Source organism: Lissotriton vulgaris, chromosome 1_1 (assembly GCF_964263255.1).
Source record: "Lissotriton vulgaris chromosome 1_1, aLisVul1.2, whole genome shotgun sequence".
In the NCBI taxonomy this organism is placed as follows: domain Eukaryota; kingdom Metazoa; phylum Chordata; class Amphibia; order Caudata; family Salamandridae; genus Lissotriton; species Lissotriton vulgaris.
Window position 1 is genome coordinate 1137423030 of NC_141685.1, and position 18060 is coordinate 1137441089.

Here is an 18060-nt window from a genome sequence, read left to right on the forward strand (position 1 = left end):
TCTATGCGAGACAACTTATGTTGCCACTTTTCTGGGAATATTGTGGACATCAGACTGTTACGAGCTTTTTCTGCTGTAGTCAGGCTGTCACGAGCTTCTCCTTTGGAGATTTGACCTCGTGAGCGCGCCTTGACTGCATCTAATGGGCCGTGCGCTTCCTTTAGTCAGTTTCACTTTGACGCCTGCACTTTCAAAGTGAAATGAAACAATGTGTCTGGTAGTTGTTCATGTGGAGTGCCTTCTGACCTCGTGAGCGCGCCTTGACTGCATCTAATGTGTGTGGCTTTTTTTTTCAACGTGGCCCTGGCGCTTGCTTCAGTCAGTTTCACTTTTAAGGTGCAGGCGTCAATGGGTCTGGTACTTGTTTTATTTCCATTTAATGCTCTTTGGAACAACAATTTTATATTACTTGTGTGTATTACCACTGGCCAGAATTTCAAAGACTTATATTCACGCAGGTGAAATAATACTATTGTGATTAGGGCCGATTTTTGGAGTCTGACCGTTCAGAGTGCAGAGTGGAGCTTCAGAGTGGAGCTTCAGAGTGGAGCTTCAGAGTGCAGAGTGGAGCTTCAGAGTGGAGCTTCAGAGTGCAGAGTGGAGCTTCAGAGTGGAGCTTCAGAGTGCAGAGTGGAGCTTCAGAGTGGAGCTTCAGAGTGGAGCTTCAGAGTGGAGCTTCAGAGTGGAGCTTCAGAGTGCAGAGTGGAGCTTCAGAGTGGAGCTTCAGAGTGCAGAGTGGAGCTTCAGAGTGGAGCTTCAGAGTGCAGAGTGGAGCTTCAGAGTGGAGCTTCAGAGTGGAGCTTCAGAGTGCAGAGTGGAGCTTCAGAGTGGAGCTTCAGAGTGCAGAGTGGAGCTTCAGAGTGGAGCTTCAGAGTGCAGAGTGGAGCTTCAGAGTGGAGCTTCAGAGTGCAGAGTGGAGCTTCCGAGTGGAGCTTCCGAGTGCAGAGTGGAGCTTCAGAGTGCAGAGTGGAGCTTCAGAGTGGAGCTTCAGAGTGGAGCTTCAGAGTGGAGCTTCAGAGTGGAGCTTCAGAGTGGAGCTTCAGAGTGGAGCTTCCGAGTGGAGCTTCCGAGTGGAGCTTCCGAGTGGAGCTTCCGAGTGCAGAGTGGAGCTTTAGAGTGGAGCTTTAGAGTGGAGCTTTAGAGTGGAGCTTTAGAGTGGAGCTTCCGAGTGCAGAGTGGAGCTTCAGAGTGCAGAGTGGAGCTTCAGAGTGGAGCTTCCGAGTGCAGAGTGGAGCTTCAGAGTGGAGCTTCAGAGTGCAGAGTGGAGCTTCAGAGTGCAGAGTGGAGCTTCAGAGTGCAGAGTGGAGCTTCAGAGTGCAGAGTGGAGCTTCAGAGTGCAGAGTGGAGCTTCAGAGTGCAGAGTGGAGCTTCAGAGTGCAGAGTGGAGCTTCAGAGTGCAGAGTGGAGCTTCAGAGTGCAGAGTGGAGCTTCAGAGTGCAGAGTGGAGCTTCAGAGTGCAGAGTGGAGCTTCAGAGTGCAGAGTGGAGCTTCAGAGTGGAGCTTCAGAGTGGAGCTTCCGAGTGGAGCTTCAGAGTGGAGCTTCAGAGTGGAGCTTCAGAGTGGAGCTTCAGAGTGGAGCTTCCGAGTGGAGCTTCCGAGTGGAGCTTCCGAGTGGAGCTTCCGAGTGCAGAGTGGAGCTTCCGAGTGGAGCTTCCGAGTGGAGCTTCCGAGTGGAGCTTCCGAGTGGAGCTTCCGAGTGGAGCTTCCGAGTGGAGCTTCCGAGTGGAGCTTCAGAGTGCAGAGTGGAGCTTCAGAGTGGAGCTTCAGAGTGGAGCGTCAGAGTGGAGCGTCAGAGTGGAGCTTCAGAGTGCAGAGTGGAGCTTCAGAGTGGAGCTTCAGAGTGCAGAGTGGAGCTTCAGAGTGGAGCTTCAGAGTGCAGAGTGGAGCTTCAGAGTGGAGCTTCAGAGTGCAGAGTGGAGCTTCAGAGTAGAGCTTCAGAGTGGAGCTTCAGAGTGCAGAGTGGAGCTTCAGAGTAGAGCTTCAGAGTGGAGCTTCAGAGTGCAGAGTGGAGCTTCAGAGTGGAGCTTCAGAGTGCAGAGTGGAGCTTCAGAGTAGAGCTTCAGAGTGGAGCTTCAGAGTGCAGAGTGGAGCTTCAGAGTGGAGCTTCAGAGTGGAGCTTCAGAGTGGAGCTTCAGAGTGGAGCTTCAGAGTGGAGCTTCCGAGTGCAGAGTGGAGCTTCCGAGTGGAGCTTCCGAGTGGAGCTTCCGAGTGGAGCTTCCGAGTGGAGCTTCCGAGTGGAGCTTCCGAGTGGAGCTTCAGAGTGGAGCTTCAGAGTGGAGCTTCAGAGTGGAGCTTCAGAGTGGAGCTTCAGAGTGGAGCGTCAGAGTGGAGCGTCAGAGTGGAGCGTCAGAGTGGAGCGTCAGAGTGGAGCGTCAGAGTGGAGCGTCAGAGTGGAGCTTCAGAGTGGAGCTTCAGAGTGCAGAGTGGAGCTTCAGAGTGCAGAGTGGAGCTTCAGAGTGCAGAGTGGAGCTTCAGAGTGGAGCTTCAGAGTGGAGCTTCAGAGTGGAGCTTCAGAGTGGAGCTTCAGAGTGGAGCTTCAGAGTGGAGCTTCAGAGTGGAGCTTCAGAGTGGAGCTTCCGAGTGCAGAGTGGAGCTTCCGAGTGGAGCTTCCGAGTGGAGCTTCCGAGTGGAGCTTCAGAGTGCAGAGTGGAGCTTCAGAGTGGAGCTTCAGAGTGCAGAGTGGAGCTTCAGAGTGGAGCTTCAGAGTGGAGCTTCAGAGTGGAGCGTCAGAGTGGAGCGTCAGAGTGGAGCGTCAGAGTGGAGCGTCAGAGTGGAGCGTCAGAGTGGAGCTTCAGAGTGCAGAGTGGAGCTTCAGAGTGCAGAGTGGAGCTTCAGAGTGGAGCTTCAGAGTGCAGAGTGGAGCTTCAGAGTAGAGCTTCAGAGTGGAGCTTCAGAGTGCAGAGTGGAGCTTCAGAGTAGAGCTTCAGAGTGGAGCTTCAGAGTGCAGAGTGGAGCTTCAGAGTGGAGCTTCAGAGTGCAGAGTGGAGCTTCAGAGTAGAGCTTCAGAGTGGAGCTTCAGAGTGCAGAGTGGAGCTTCAGAGTGGAGCTTCAGAGTGGAGCTTCAGAGTGGAGCTTCAGAGTGGAGCTTCAGAGTGGAGCTTCAGAGTGGAGCTTCAGAGTGGAGCTTCAGAGTGGAAGTGCAGAGTGGAGCTTCAGAGTGGAGCTTCAGAGTGGAGCTTCAGAGTGCAGAGTGGAGCTTTAGAGTGGAGCTTTAGAGTGGAGCTTTAGAGTGGAGCTTTAGAGTGGAGCTTTAGAGTGGAGCTTTAGAGTGGAGCTTTAGAGTGGAGCTTTAGAGTGGAGCTTCAGAGTGCAGAGTGGAGCTTCAGAGTGCAGAGTGGAGCTTCAGAGTAGAGCTTCAGAGTGGAGCTTCAGAGTGCAGAGTGGAGCTTCAGAGTGGAGCTTCAGAGTGGAGCTTCAGAGTGGAGCTTCAGAGTGGAGCTTCAGAGTGGAGCTTCAGAGTGGAGCTTCAGAGTGGAGCTTCAGAGTGCAGAGTGGAGCTTCAGAGTGGAGCTTCAGAGTGCAGAGTGGAGCTTCAGAGTGGAGCTTCAGAGTGCAGAGTGGAGCTTTAGAGTGGAGCTTTAGAGTGGAGCTTTAGAGTGGAGCTTTAGAGTGGAGCTTTAGAGTGGAGCTTTAGAGTGGAGCTTCAGAGTGGAGCTTCAGAGTGGAGCTTCAGAGTGGAGCTTCAGAGTGCAGAGTGGAGCTTTAGAGTGGAGCTTTAGAGTGGAGCTTTAGAGTGGAGCTTTAGAGTGGAGCTTTAGAGTGGAGCTTTAGAGTGGAGCTTTAGAGTGGAGCTTCCGAGTGCAGAGTGGAGCTTCAGAGTGGAGCTTCCGAGTGCAGAGTGGAGCTTCAGAGTGGAGCTTCCGAGTGCAGAGTGGAGCTTCAGAGTGGAGCTTCCGAGTGGAGCTTCAGAGTGCAGAGTGGAGCTTCCGAGTGGAGCTTCCGAGTGCAGAGTGGAGCTTCAGAGTGGAGCTTCAGAGTGGAGCTTCAGAGTGGAGCGTCAGAGTGGAGCGTCAGAGTGGAGCGTCAGAGTGGAGCGTCAGAGTGGAGCGTCAGAGTGGAGCGTCAGAGTGGAGCTTCAGAGTGCAGAGTGGAGCTTCAGAGTGCAGAGTGGAGCTTCAGAGTAGAGCTTCAGAGTGGAGCTTCAGAGTGCAGAGTGGAGCTTCAGAGTAGAGCTTCAGAGTGGAGCTTCAGAGTGCAGAGTGGAGCTTCAGAGTGGAGCTTCAGAGTGCAGAGTGGAGCTTCAGAGTAGAGCTTCAGAGTGGAGCTTCAGAGTGCAGAGTGGAGCTTCAGAGTGGAGCTTCAGAGTGGAGCTTCAGAGTGGAGCTTCAGAGTGGAGCTTCAGAGTGGAGCTTCAGAGTGGAGCTTCAGAGTGCAGAGTGGAGCTTCAGAGTGGAGCTTCCGAGTGGAGCTTCAGAGTGGAGCTTCAGAGTGCAGAGTGGAGCTTCCGAGTGGAGCTTCAGAGTGCAGAGTGGAGCTTCCGAGTGGAGCTTCAGAGTGCAGAGTGGAGCTTCCGAGTGGAGCTTCAGAGTGCAGAGTGGAGCTTCCGAGTGGAGCTTCCGAGTGCAGAGTGGAGCTTCCGAGTGCAGAGTGGAGCTTCCGAGTGGAGCTTCCGAGTGCAGAGTGGAGCTTCCGAGTGCAGAGTGGAGCTTCCGAGTGGAGCTTCCGAGTGCAGAGTGGAGCTTCCGAGTGGAGCTTCCGAGTGGAGCTTCAGAGTGGAGAGTGGAGCTTCAGAGTGGAGCTTCAGAGTGCAGAGTGGAGCTTCAGAGTAGAGCTTCAGAGTGGAGCTTCAGAGTGCAGAGTGGAGCTTCAGAGTGCAGAGTGGAGCTTCAGAGTAGAGCTTCAGAGTGCAGAGTGGTGCTTCAGAGTAGAGCTTCAGAGTGCAGAGTGGAGCTTCAGAGTGGAGCTTCAGAGTGGAGCTTCAGAGTGGAGCTTCAGAGTGGAGCTTCAGAGTGGAGCTTCAGAGTGGAGCTTCAGAGTGGAGCTTCAGAGTGGAGCTTCAGAGTGGAGCTTCAGAGCGCAGAGTGGAGCTTCAGTGTGGAGCTTCAGAGTGGAGCTTCAGAGTGGAGCTTCAGAGTGCAGAGTGGAGCTTCAGAGTGGAGCTTCAGAGTGGAGCTTCAGAGTGGAGCTTCAGAGTGGAGCTTCAGAGTGGAGCTTCAGAGTGGAGCTTCAGAGTGGAGCTTCAGAGTGGAGCTTCAGAGTGCAGAGTGGAGATTCAGAGTGCAGAGTGGAGATTCAGAGTGCAGAGTGCAGATTCAGAGTGGAGCTTCAGAGTTCAGATTCAGAGTGGAGCTTCAGAGTGCAGAGTGGAGCTTCAGAGTGCAGAGTGGAGCTTCAGAGTGCATAGTGGAGCTTCAGAGTGCATAGTGGAGCTTCAGAGTGCAGCTTCAGAGTGCAGCTTCAGAGTGGAGCTTCAGAGTGCAGCTTCAGAGTGCAGCTTCAGAGTGCAGCTTCAGAGTGCAGCTTCAGAGTGCAGCTTCAGAGTGCAGCTTCAGAGTGCAGCTTCAGAGTGCAGCTTCAGAGTGGAGCTTCAGAGTGCAGAGTGGAGCTTCAGAGTAGAGCTTCAGAGTGCAGAGTGGAGCTTCAGAGTGGAGCTTCAGAGTGGAGCTTCAGAGTGGAGCTTCAGAGTGGAGCTTCAGAGTGGAGCTTCAGAGTGCAGAGTGGAGCTTCAGAGTGGAGCTTCAGAGTGCAGAGTGGAGCTTCAGAGTGGAGCTTCAGAGTGCAGAGTGGAGCTTCAGAGTGGAGCTTCAGAGTGGAGCTTCAGAGTGGAGCTTCAGAGTGGAGCTTCAGAGTGGAGCTTCAGAGTGGAGCTTCAGAGTGGAGCTTCAGAGTGGAGCTTCAGAGTGCAGAGTGGAGCTTCAGAGTGGAGCTTCAGAGTGGAGCTTCAGAGTGGAGCTTCAGAGTGGAGCTTCAGAGTGGAGCTTCAGAGTGCAGAGTGGAGCTTCAGAGTGGAGCTTCAGAGTGCAGAGTGGAGCTTCAGAGTGGAGCTTCAGAGTGCAGAGTGGAGCTTCAGAGTGGAGCTTCAGAGTGCAGAGTGGAGCTTCAGAGTGGAGCTTCAGAGTGCAGAGTGGAGCTTCAGAGTGGAGCTTCAGAGTGGAGCTTCAGAGTGGAGCTTCAGAGTGGAGCTTCAGAGTGGAGCTTCAGAGTGCAGAGTGGAGCTTCAGAGTGGAGCTTCAGAGTGGAGCTTCAGAGTGGAGCTTCAGAGTGCAGAGTGGAGCTTCAGAGTGGAGCTTCAGAGTGGAGCTTCAGAGTGGAGCTTCAGAGTGCAGAGTGGAGCTTCAGAGTGCAGAGTGGAGCTTCAGAGTGCAGAGTGGAGATTCAGAGTGCAGAGTGGAGATTCAGAGTGCAGAGTGCAGATTCAGAGTGGAGCTTCAGAGTTCAGATTCAGAGTGGAGCTTCAGAGTGCAGAGTGGAGCTTCAGAGTGCAGAGTGGAGCTTCAGAGTGCAGAGTGGAGCTTCAGAGTGCAGAGTGGAGCTTCAGAGTGCAGCTTCAGAGTGGAGCTTCAGAGTGGAGCTTCAGAGTGCAGCTTCAGAGTGGAGCTTCAGAGTGGAGCTTCAGAGTGGAGCTTCAGAGTGCAGCTTCAGAGTGCAGCTTCAGAGTGCAGCTTCAGAGTGCAGCTTCAGAGTGCAGCTTCAGAGTGCAGCTTCAGAGTGGAGCTTCAGAGTGCAGAGTGGAGCTTCAGAGTGCAGAGTGGAGCTTCAGAGTGGAGCTTCAGAGTGGAGCTTCAGAGTGCAGAGTGGAGCTTCAGAGTGGAGCTTCAGAGTGGAGCTTCAGAGTGGAGCTTCAGAGTGGAGCTTCAGAGTGGAGCTTCAGAGTGCAGAGTGGAGCTTCAGAGTGGAGCTTCAGAGTGCAGAGTGGAGCGTCAGAGTGCAGAGTGGAGCTTCAGAGTAGAGCTTCCGAGTGGAGCTTCAGAGTGGAGCTTCAGAGTGGAGCTTCAGAGTGGAGCTTCAGAGTGGAGCTTCAGAGTGGAGCTTCAGAGTGGAGCTTCAGAGTGGAGCTTCAGAGTGCAGAGTGGAGCTTCAGAGTGCAGAGTGGAGCTTCAGAGTGCAGAGTGGAGCTTCAGAGTAGAGCTTCAGAGTGCAGAGTGGTGCTTCAGAGTGGAGCTTCAGAGTGGAGCTTCAGAGTGGAGCTTCAGAGTGGAGCTTCAGAGTGGAGCTTCAGAGTGGAGCTTCAGAGTGGAGCTTCAGAGTGGAGCTTCAGAGTGGAGCTTCAGAGTGGAGCTTCAGAGTTCAGATTCAGAGTTCAGATTCAGAGTGGAGCTTCAGAGTGCAGAGTGGAGCTTCAGAGTGCAGCTTCAGAGTGGAGCTTCAGAGTGGAGCTTCAGAGTGGAGCTTCAGAGTGGAGCTTCAGAGTGGAGCTTCAGAGTGGAGCTTCAGAGTGGAGCTTCAGAGTGGAGCTTCAGAGTGGAGCTTCAGAGTGGAGCTTCAGAGTGGAGCTTCAGAGTGGAGCTTCAGAGTGGAGCTTCAGAGTGGAGCTTCAGAGTGGAGCTTCAGAGTGCAGAGTGGAGCTTCAGAGTGCAGAGTGGAGCTTCAGAGTGGAGCTTCAGAGTGGAGCTTCAGAGTGGAGCTTCAGAGTGGAGCTTCAGAGTGGAGCTTCAGAGTGGAGCTTCAGAGTGGAGCTTCAGAGTGGAGCTTCAGAGTGCAGAGTGGAGCTTCAGAGTGCAGAGTGGAGCTTCAGAGTGCAGAGTGGAGCTTCAGAGTGTCAAGAGCAATGCCAATAGCTCTAACTTTAACAAAGGCAAAACCATTGCATTGTAAATGCTTGTTATTTTACCGAATCACATGCTCATGCTGTTGCCTGGTTTGTCTACATGCACACAGGCAGAATCACTCGGTACAAAATGGCTCCTGTTCACTCGTCAGTACGGTCTTGCGCCGCCCCACCTTCCCCCTGCCAAATACATTCATTCCAAATACTGCTTATTTTCATATCAGACTGACTTCTCACATCTGGGATAGCAGGGGCACCTTCCACAGTGATTAGTGCTTCACAAAAAATAATTCTCGGCTAGCGCTCAGAAGCCTTGAAGCTTTGATTGAATGACACTGCAGTTTGATGCCCCGCTCGTTTTTTGATGCTATGTGTTCCAGACACTGATTTTATTAAGACTCACTTGGAGCTCTAAACTGTCACTTGATCTTTCTTTGGGTCATTTCGTTTGCCCGGAAGGACTAACATATCTGTGAAACCCTCTTCTTTTATAGTTTGAGCATCGTCTTCGTTTAGCAGGATAACATTATACATTTGAAAATACAAATATCCGGGAAGAGCAGAGAGCAAATCTCCGCGATGTTGGGCATTCTCCTATCATAAAGGAAGCGTGTTGGTGGGACCTGTGGCATCTAACGCATCATTTAACCCTATATGCGTGGGCACCTACCACAATAATGTATAGGATGAGTTTGTTCCGTTCCCGTTTTTAATTTGATGTAAAACTCAAATCACTGCACACTCTCTACTACACACTCTCTACTACACACTCTCTACTACAGTCACTACTCTCTACTACACACTCCCTACTACAGTAACTACTCTCTACTACACATTCTGCTACACACTCTCTACTACAGTCACTACTCTCTGCTACGCACTCTACTCTCTACTACACTCTACTACACACTCTCTACTACACACTCTACTACACACTCTACTACACACTCTCTACTACAGTCACTACTCTCTACTACGCACTCTACTACACACTCTCTACTACACACTCTACTACAGTCGCTACTCTCTACTACACACTGTACTACACACTCTACTACAGTCACTACTCTCTACTACACACTACTACACACTCTCTACTACAGTCACTACTCTCTACTACACACTCACTACACACTCACTACTACAGCCACTACTCTCTTCGACACACTCTATACTAGACACTCTCTACTACACACTATCTACTACAGTCACTACTCTCTACTACACACTGTACTACACACTCTACTACAGTCACTACTCTCTACTACACACTCACTACACACTCACTACTACAGCCACTACTCTCTTCGACACACTCTATACTAGACACTCTCTACTACACACTATCTACTACAGTCACTACTCTCTACTACACACTGTACTACACACTCTACTACAGTCACTACTCTCTACTACACACTCACTACACACTCACTACTACAGCCACTACTCTCTTCGACACACTCTATACTAGACACTCTCTACTACACACTATCTACTACAGTCACTACTTACTACACACTCTACTACACACTCTACTACACACTCTACTACACACTCTACTACACACTCTACTACACACTCTACTACACACTCTACTACACACTCTACATTACACACTCTACATTACACACTCTACATTACACACTCTACATTACACACTCTACACTACACACTCTACACTACACACTCTACACTACACACTCTACACTACACACTCTACACTACACACTCTACACTACACACTCTACACTACACACTCTACACTACACACTCTACACTACACACTCTACACTACACACTCTACACTACACACTCTACACTACACACTCTACACTACACACTCTACACTACACACTCTACACTACACACTCTACACTACACACTCTACACTACACACTCTACACTACACACTACTACACACTCTACTACACACTACTACACACTACTACACACTCTGCTACACACACGCTCTACTACACACTCTACTACACACCCTCTACTACTCTACTACACATTCTCTACTACTCTACTACACACTCACTACTTTCTACTACACTCTACTACAGACTCTCCACTCTCTACTCCACACTCTCTACTTCAATCTCTCTACCTCAATCTCTCTAATTCAATCTCTCTACCTCAATCTCTCTACCTCAATCTCTCTACCTCAATCTCTCTACTTCACATTCTGTATTACACACTCTCTACTACACACTCACTACTCTCTAGTACACACTCTCTACTACACACTCTACTACACTCCCTACTACACATTCTCCTACACACTCTACTACACACTCTACTACACACTCACCACTCTACTACACACTCACCACTCTACTACACACTCACTAGTCTCTACTGCTCACTCTCTACTACCCACTCTCTACTACCCACTCTCTACTACACACTCTCTACTACACACTCTCTACTACACACTCACTACTCTCTACTACACACTCACTACTCTCTACTACACACTCACTACTCTCTACTACACACTCTACTACTCACTTACTACTCTCTACTCACTCTCTACTACTCACTACTACTCTCTCTACTACTCTCTCTACTACTCACTCTCTACTACTCACTCTCTACTGCTCATGACAATGCCATTTATTTATCTGTTTCCAAAACCAACACATAAATAAAACATTTGTAATTTACAATGCCAAAAGCGCTAACTTTTGCAAAGGCGAGACCGTTGCATTGTAAATGCTTGTTTAATTTTGGCTGGTGATTTATTATAAGAAAAAAATAATTTCGTTTAGACTGGCTACAGTTAAAAATGGATCCCCAAAAATTGGAAGAAACTTTTTTCCCTGGCAAAAGTGCTCGATGTGGAAGAGGTACGTGTTCAATGTTAAAGACATTCAAAGTAGACCAATTATAGCGAATAGCACTGATAAGATAGGAGCAAGACCAGAGCCCACGTGGGCCATTTTGTCAAATAAATTTACCGGACTATATGGGCCTAAAGTCTTGATTTGTTCCCTAAAAAACGTGTGCGTCCAATTACCAGAAAATGCATGCACTGGTTACTTACTGAGAAATCTACTGTGCAAGTACGTGGGTATCCCGGGATGCCAGGGCTGAAGCGCCAAACTGTTTCCAGGTGATTAAAGAGACGCCCGTCAGTGCACACAGCCTGGGACAAAAAGAAAGGAAAGCTATTCGAAACAAGGTTAAAGAGGACAAAAGCACGGCCTGCTTCCTGGCAGGCACCCAGTTCAGTAATCTTACATAAGACGCTCGTAGATCATTAGAGGATTAATCACTGTGACTTCGCGCCCTGTGCATATTTCCTGAGGCAGGTAACAAGACTGGCTATCAAGTAGGTCCAAAGCATGCAACAGGACTCAAAACACCCAACAAACATATATTCAGCCTGTAGACGGATATTACCTTAAAAACAACCCCACAGTTTGAATTGCCAATCCTTTGCCCATATGAGATCCCAGAATCCCCTCCTTGGCAAAAGGTGCGTCGTTCTGGAACATACCTTTACCAGATGTGGTCGGACTGTGGTGATGATCGAGGTATACCGTTCAACGATGGGGGGGAATCCCACCTCGAGTTGGGCTTTGGCATGTCCAGTACGCTTGGAGACAACTAATGATTTCTTGCACCAGGGAACAAACTCTTTGTACGCATCCACATTGGAGACCACCTCGTACATCTCAGTCATGGAATAGCTAGTGGAGAGGGGGGAGAAGAATAAAACTTTAAAATCAAGATAACAATTAAAACAACTAATTAAAAAAAATGGCCCTGGAGAGACAGGTTCTAGCAGCCCATCAACAGGTTTCAAAGCACTAGGATTAGGCAAGTGCAGAAGGACAAGGAATGCTGACAGTATGAATGCAGACAGCATAAAAGAAATTCCAATAGTCTGAGAAAATAGGGTCAGGACGAGTTACCCCATGATCCTCCTCTCGGAGTACTCTTTCCTCTTGTTTGTCAGTGGCCCTGCAAACCCAAGGAAACTTCGGCTTTGCTGGAAGGCTGGATCAAGGTCTACACTGCAGATGGCTTGAGGACTTCTAGTCATCAGGATACCACAAGAGGAGAGGTGCCTACAGGAGAGGAGATATTGGAGAATGGGTGCACAAGATTTAAGATACAGTTGTGTACTTAGTTTGAACAGCAATAAAGTAAAGCCTGTGGTCTGCATTCAAGCACATGCTGATAAAATATTTGGCGAAATCCATATTCAGTTAAATGTACTGAGAAACAGAATACTGCCAACATGGAAGAAGCCTTGTTGTTAGTCAAGCACTAATGAGCAAACAAGAGTGGAATTTTCGAGGTCAAGCAAATAAGAAACAGGGAGATGGTTTAACCATTAGCTAGGGCTAGAGCCATACAGAGGAAGGAAAGTCATTGTTTTCTGGTAGCAAGGGTGCATATCTCCCATGAGTATTAATTCCATCTTCTTCCCCTGTAAGACCCAAACTAACTTCGAGAAGACTCTTCCCCATCCCCTAGCTTATAGCGGTACAACCAGATTAGAAAATGATAAACTGTTCAAATCTTTCAGATTGTAATTTCTCATACAAAGAAAAAACACCATAAACAACGGCATTGATTAGAAACACCATATGCTCTCTAGAACTGGATAAGTCTACAACAAGCACTGGCTATGCCAATGTGTCCGGCTTGCAATGTAATGAATCCTTGCAATACATACAGGGTGGAGCCATTATTCCATGCAAGTGAAATTTTAATAACTAAAAAAGACTTTGTGACCATACTTGTTGCATCAGGTCCTGCAACCAACAAGTTTAGAACTCGCTATAGACAGCTAAAGCAGTGCGAACAAGCAATGGCAAGGTCAATAGGTCTCGCCTGTGCAAAAGATTTTGGCTTTACCAATGTTTTAGCCAGGATGTACACCAGCGGGGCTTCTGTTCAGCATGGCTAAAAATGTGTTGGGTAAATGAGTGGTGTGCAGTGTCCTAAAGTAGAGTGGTGTAGAGAAGAGTTGAATGGCATGGAGTGATGTGAAGTAGAGTGTCATGGAGTGACGTTGAGGGAGTAAAGTATCCTAGAATGTGAGGGCATAGAGTGGAGTAGAGTTTAATGGAGCAGAGTTGAGTGGCGTGGAGTGGAGTAGCATACAGTGTTGTGGAGTAGGGTAGAACAGAGTAGTGGCATAGAGGGTGTGGAGTAGAGTAGCGTGGCATGGAGCAGAGTAGATTGTCAGAGTGGAGAGACATACAGTGGAGTAGTGTAAGAGAATGGAATGGCACAGTAGAGTGTTATAGAGTTGAGTGGCATAGCGTGGAGTGGCATAGAGGGAGTTGCGTAGAGCGGAGTAGTGTTGTAGAGCGGCATAGAGTGGAGCAGAGCATCAGAGTGGATTATCATACAGTGTAATGTCACAGGGTGGCCTAGAGTGAAGTAGTGTAAAGTACAGTGGTGCAGAGTAGATTGGCGTAGAGTGCAGTGACAGAGTACAGTGGGGTAGAGTGCAGTGGTGCAGAATAGAGTGTTTCAGAGTAGATTAAAGTGACAGAGTGGAGAAGTTCAGGGGGAGAGTGGCATTGAGTGCAGTGGCGTAGAGTAGTGTAAAGTGCAGTGGTTTAGATTAGAGTGGCGCGAAGTGTTGCAGAGTGTAGTGGCGTAGCATGCAGTAGAGGGGCATAGAGTTGAGTTGTGCAGAGTAGAGTGCAGTAGCGGAGAGTAGAGTGGCGTAGAATAAAGTGAAGTAGAGCGTAATGGTGTAGAGTAGCGTAGAGTGCAGTGGCGTAGTGTGCAGATGTATAGAGAATAGTAGCATGGAGTTCAGTAGCAGAGAATGCAGTCTAGCAGAGTAGCGTGTCAGAGTACAGTGGTGTATAGAGTGGCACAGAGAGTAGGGGCCAAGAGAATTGTGTTGTTTAACGTGCAGAGTAGTTGGGGTTTAGTGCATTGGTTTTGAGTAAAGTGGTATTTTGTGCACTGGTGTAGAATGCAATGGCAGACTGGTGCAGAGTGGAGCTACATGGAGTGCTGTGGCGCAGAGTTCAGTGGCAGAGTGCAGTTTTGCAGAGAAGACTGTCGTATAGTGTAGGGGTGTGTAGTAGTGTGGCGCAGAGTGCAGTGGCGCAGAGTGCAGTGGCGCAGAGTGCAGTGGCGCAGAGTGGAGTGCAGTGGCGCAGAGTGGATATTTCAAAGTGGAGTGGTGCACTGTAAAGTACAATGGCATAGGGGCATAAAGGGCAGAGTAGTAGATTATAGTGGTGTAGAGCAGATTGGCGTGGAAAGGTACAGAGTAGAGTGCATTGGCATAGAGTGCAGTGTTGCAGAGTAGAATGGCAAAGAGTGGAGTGCCTCAGAGTGGAGTGATGCAGAGTGCAGTGGCACAGAGCACAGTGGTGAATAGTAAAGTAGCGTGGGGTTGAGTGCATTGGTGTAGAGTGGTGTAGAATGGAGTGGTGCAGTGTAGAGTGCAGTGACGCAGTGTGGAGTGGTGCAGTGCAGAGTGGAGTAGACTGGAATATACATGGTGTGGTGGCGCACTACAGACAGCACATCTTCAATTGAAATTAGCCGCTCGCAGGCTTGGGTCGTGTGCAGTTTGCAGTTCTTTTCCCCCACGGCTTGGTTTGTGTCCAGTTTATGGTTCTTTCCCTCCACGGAGCAGCGGACCGGGGCAGAGGACTAACGAGCGCCAGAACAAGGAGAGCAGGGATTCGGGACTGCGAGGTCCAGCGGGCCTTGCGCACAGACTATTGGCCGCAGCTGGGGCCTCTTCCCGAACCCTCCCCCGACCGCACATAACGCATCGTGGCCCCCGCTTCGCGGGAGCCGCTCGCAGGCTTGGGTCGTGTGCAGTTTGCAGTTCTTTTCCCCCACGGCTTGGTTTGTGTCCAGTTTACAGTTCTTTCCCTCAACGGAGCAGCGGACCGGGGCAGAGGACTAACGAGCGCCAGAACAAGGAGAGCAGGGACTCAGGACTGCGAGGTCCAGCGGGTCTTGCGCACAGACTATTGGCCGCAGCTGGGGACTCTTCCCGTATCAATCCCATTAACTATTTTAGACACGCCCATTGACGCGCTAGTGGGACGAAGACCGGGGCGAAGCCCGGGCCAAGGGCAGGCCCGTTCTAGCCCGTTCCAGACCGAGTAAGACTGGACTGGGCCACCCCCCTTGTGTTTGCTTCCCGTACGCTTATAAACTGTATGTACCTTACACCTACTTATAGATTGTAAATTAATTGTGTATTAGTAAGGATGTCCACCAGAGAAAGTAGAAGTAAGGCCACGAAGGGGGGAATTCAGTTAACAGGTACCCTTGACAATTTTATTACTAGGACGAACTCGGTAATAGATATGGGTATAAGTTTAATGGAGCAGAGGGTTTCACTGGATCTAGCTATAGCCAGAAGAATGTCACAAGACCCAGTAATGGCTAAAAGATCATCCTTGGGGCATATAGCATCAGCTAGAAGTCCAGAACGCATCGACAGCACTGCTCCTTTACTGTCGCAAGTCGATGTGCACCACACCACAGGGCAGCTCCTTCAGTCACCAACTCCTCCTATTCAGGTGTCCCTGCAACTGCCCAATGAGCATACACCCTGCCAGGGCTAGTTGTGGTGGGTGACAACACACCAGAAATTGTAGAGCTGGAGGCTTTGGAAGAGGAGGCTAGCACAAGACGATTACGCGGGAGAAGGAGGGTGCCATATCAAAATGAAAACGTCCCACCGCTTCCGCTTATGCAAGGAAGAACGTAGAAGGTAAAAATTACAAAGGTACAGGAGAATAAGATTAGCCCAGGTAAAGAAGGGGATGGAGCGGGAACTGTGCCACAGGCTGTATTGAGTGAGCAGGGTGAAGTTGGAACTGCTGTAAGTCCAGATATAGTAGAAAGGGTGCTCGATCCCTTAATTCGAGGCAAGACGGGAGATAGTATAATTGGGAATGTTGACGAGGGAAATGTGATTTTATTAAGGCACATAGGGGACCTTCTAAAATCATTCTTAAACCCATTAGAACTAAGACTGACACAAATGGAAAATCAGTTACTTGAGGTTGAAAAGAGCATCATAACATTGGCAAGCCTCAGCATAGTGGGGTCAGCGTCTAATCACACTATAGGTGCCGCTACATTACCTTCGGTGCCTTTATTAGTCAACAATAAATCCCAACCACCACCCCAGGGAACTAGTGCCAATCACACAAATGCAAACATGGTAAATCCAGTAGGTAGTGTTTCAATAGCCAAAGCCAAAGAAAATCCAGCAAGGGGCACCAACGCTACTAACATCATCCAGCAGAGCCAGAAAGGGTACCAATTAGGAAATAAACCTAGGGGGGGTTATATTAATCTCCCACCAGATGTTAGTCCATATGTAATTGTCTTGATAGGGGTTCCTGAGCTAAACAATCAACCCGAGGAAACTTTTTGGACTCTAAAAAATAAAGCCTCACATTGGTTAAATGAAAAGAGGCCATTACCACACCACATAAAAGGTAAAATACTAATGGTTCGTAGAGTTCCATGGGTAGGACCCACAAGGAAAGCAACCCAGGAGACTGTGTGGTTGTTCCGTTTGAAGATCCACGTATTGGGCACTACTTATGTTCATGGAATCCTCGTCTTCATGACGGAAGCACCATAATTGAAATCAGACCACTCTCATTTTTTTATCCTTCCAAAATGTGTTCTGAGGTTGGTGGAAGTTGGACAGTGGTGAACCATCACATTCAGGGTGGGCCAAGTGGTGAGAACTCGGGCAATCCCAGACAATGGATGGGAATACCAACCTTTAATAGATTTAGCTGCTTAGAAGCAGTCGACTGACTGAATCCACCAGCGGGTTGTGTAAACGATACCAAAGCTAGACTATGCAGGCTGAGGCCCATTGCCATTAATAAACTCAGGGGAGGATACATGGAGGTAAATAGAGAGGTGTATGTGGGTGCAGAAAGTAAAACCAGCCACAGTGCATGCGCAAACCCTAGGGACCCAAGTGCTGCTAAGTCATTAAGTAGTGTTGGAGTAATGGCGGCAGCTTGCGCCCAGGGGGTAAGACAGCTAGGTTCATCAACATTAGAGTCTGGGAGTACGAATAGTACTACTATGCAGGGAGAGCGAGGTAGAACATATGAAGATCTGGACCCACAAACATCGAGAGCCGTGGCATTCAATACAAGGCCACCAACTTTGGAGTCACTCCCTACATCCAGCCGTAATGTCAGGACACTGAAATTAATATCATGGAATATAGCTGGTGTAGCCAAGAACTTGAGGGACCCCGAATGGGCTAAGTATATTGACTCTAATGACATTTGCCTTCTGCAAGAATCATGGTCACTTGATACCCCACATAGGGTCAGCTTCAGATCTTTTGGAATTGGTGCCATCTTATATAGGGGGAAGGCATTCAGGCGGTTCAATTGCATGGGTCAAGGTAACCCTAAGGATTCAGGTTGAAATCATAGATATGAGCTCACTAGATATATTGGCACTGAGAATTACAACATGCGAAGGGAAATCCCTCTATCTAACTAATGTCTATAACAGACCTGCCCCTGCATCCAAAGAATCCCCCACCCTTGCTAAACTGGACTATTTTCTAGGTAAAATAGTTGTCAGGGAAGCCGTTATTATAGCTGGTGACCTAAACTGCAATTATGAACCTGTTGTAGGGCTCAGTGATGTCTTTGAGGAAGAAGACCAAGCTAATAATATTCCTGCATTGGACAATAGTGAACCTGCTAAATTTACAGTCTTGGCAGTTCAATTGGTGAAGGTGTCTGCAGAGCATGGTCTTAGGGCCTGTAATGGACGTCTCCCGTCTGACATTTCCAAAAAAACAACATTTTCTAGAAACAAGTGTAAAAGTAATCTAGATTTTGTAATTGTGTCATTGACTATCTGGCAGCACATGATCGATCTCGAGGTAGAAGACAGAATAGAGAGTGATAATTGTCCCCTGGCTTTATTATTTGAATCTTGCTTGGTCATGGGGGTTGGGAATGGTGTGTTAACAGATGTACACAGTGGCTCGCGTGATGAGATCCTGGTCAGTAACAACCGACGAGCATTAAAATGGTCCCATATATTGGAGCACGGTGAGATCCTCGCAGAAATTTATTTAAAATTTGCAATGTCTTTTGGGGTCTTTACAGGTTCCCTTGTCGAGGATAATAACCCTGATCATTTTTGGCACTTCACAATGATTTTTTTAAAACACTGAAAGCACTAGTTACAAAAATGCCAAAGAAAAGCCAACAAAAATTTAATAACCTGTCTCACAGCAAGCCATGGTATGGCAAGTTATGCAGGGAATCTAAGGGGTCGCTTTTGCTGGCGATTAAAACTAAATCCGCAGAAGATGTTAAAATAGCAAG

At 48.8% G+C, this 18060-nt stretch overlaps 1 protein-coding gene across 1 annotated transcript in view; it reads right to left on the minus strand.

The window, feature by feature from the left end:
* The window catches only part of COQ10A (coenzyme Q10A), a 140248-nt gene that overhangs the window by 42711 nt on the left and 79477 nt on the right, over positions 1-18060 (minus strand). The window contains exons 2-4 of the mRNA XM_086963821.1: positions 11635-11790; positions 11217-11409; positions 10761-10862 (exon numbers count right to left, since the gene is read on the minus strand). Coding sequence (XP_086819947.1) covers positions 10761-10862; positions 11217-11409; positions 11635-11790 — 451 coding nt within the window. The remainder of the gene's footprint in view (positions 1-10760; positions 10863-11216; positions 11410-11634; positions 11791-18060) is intronic.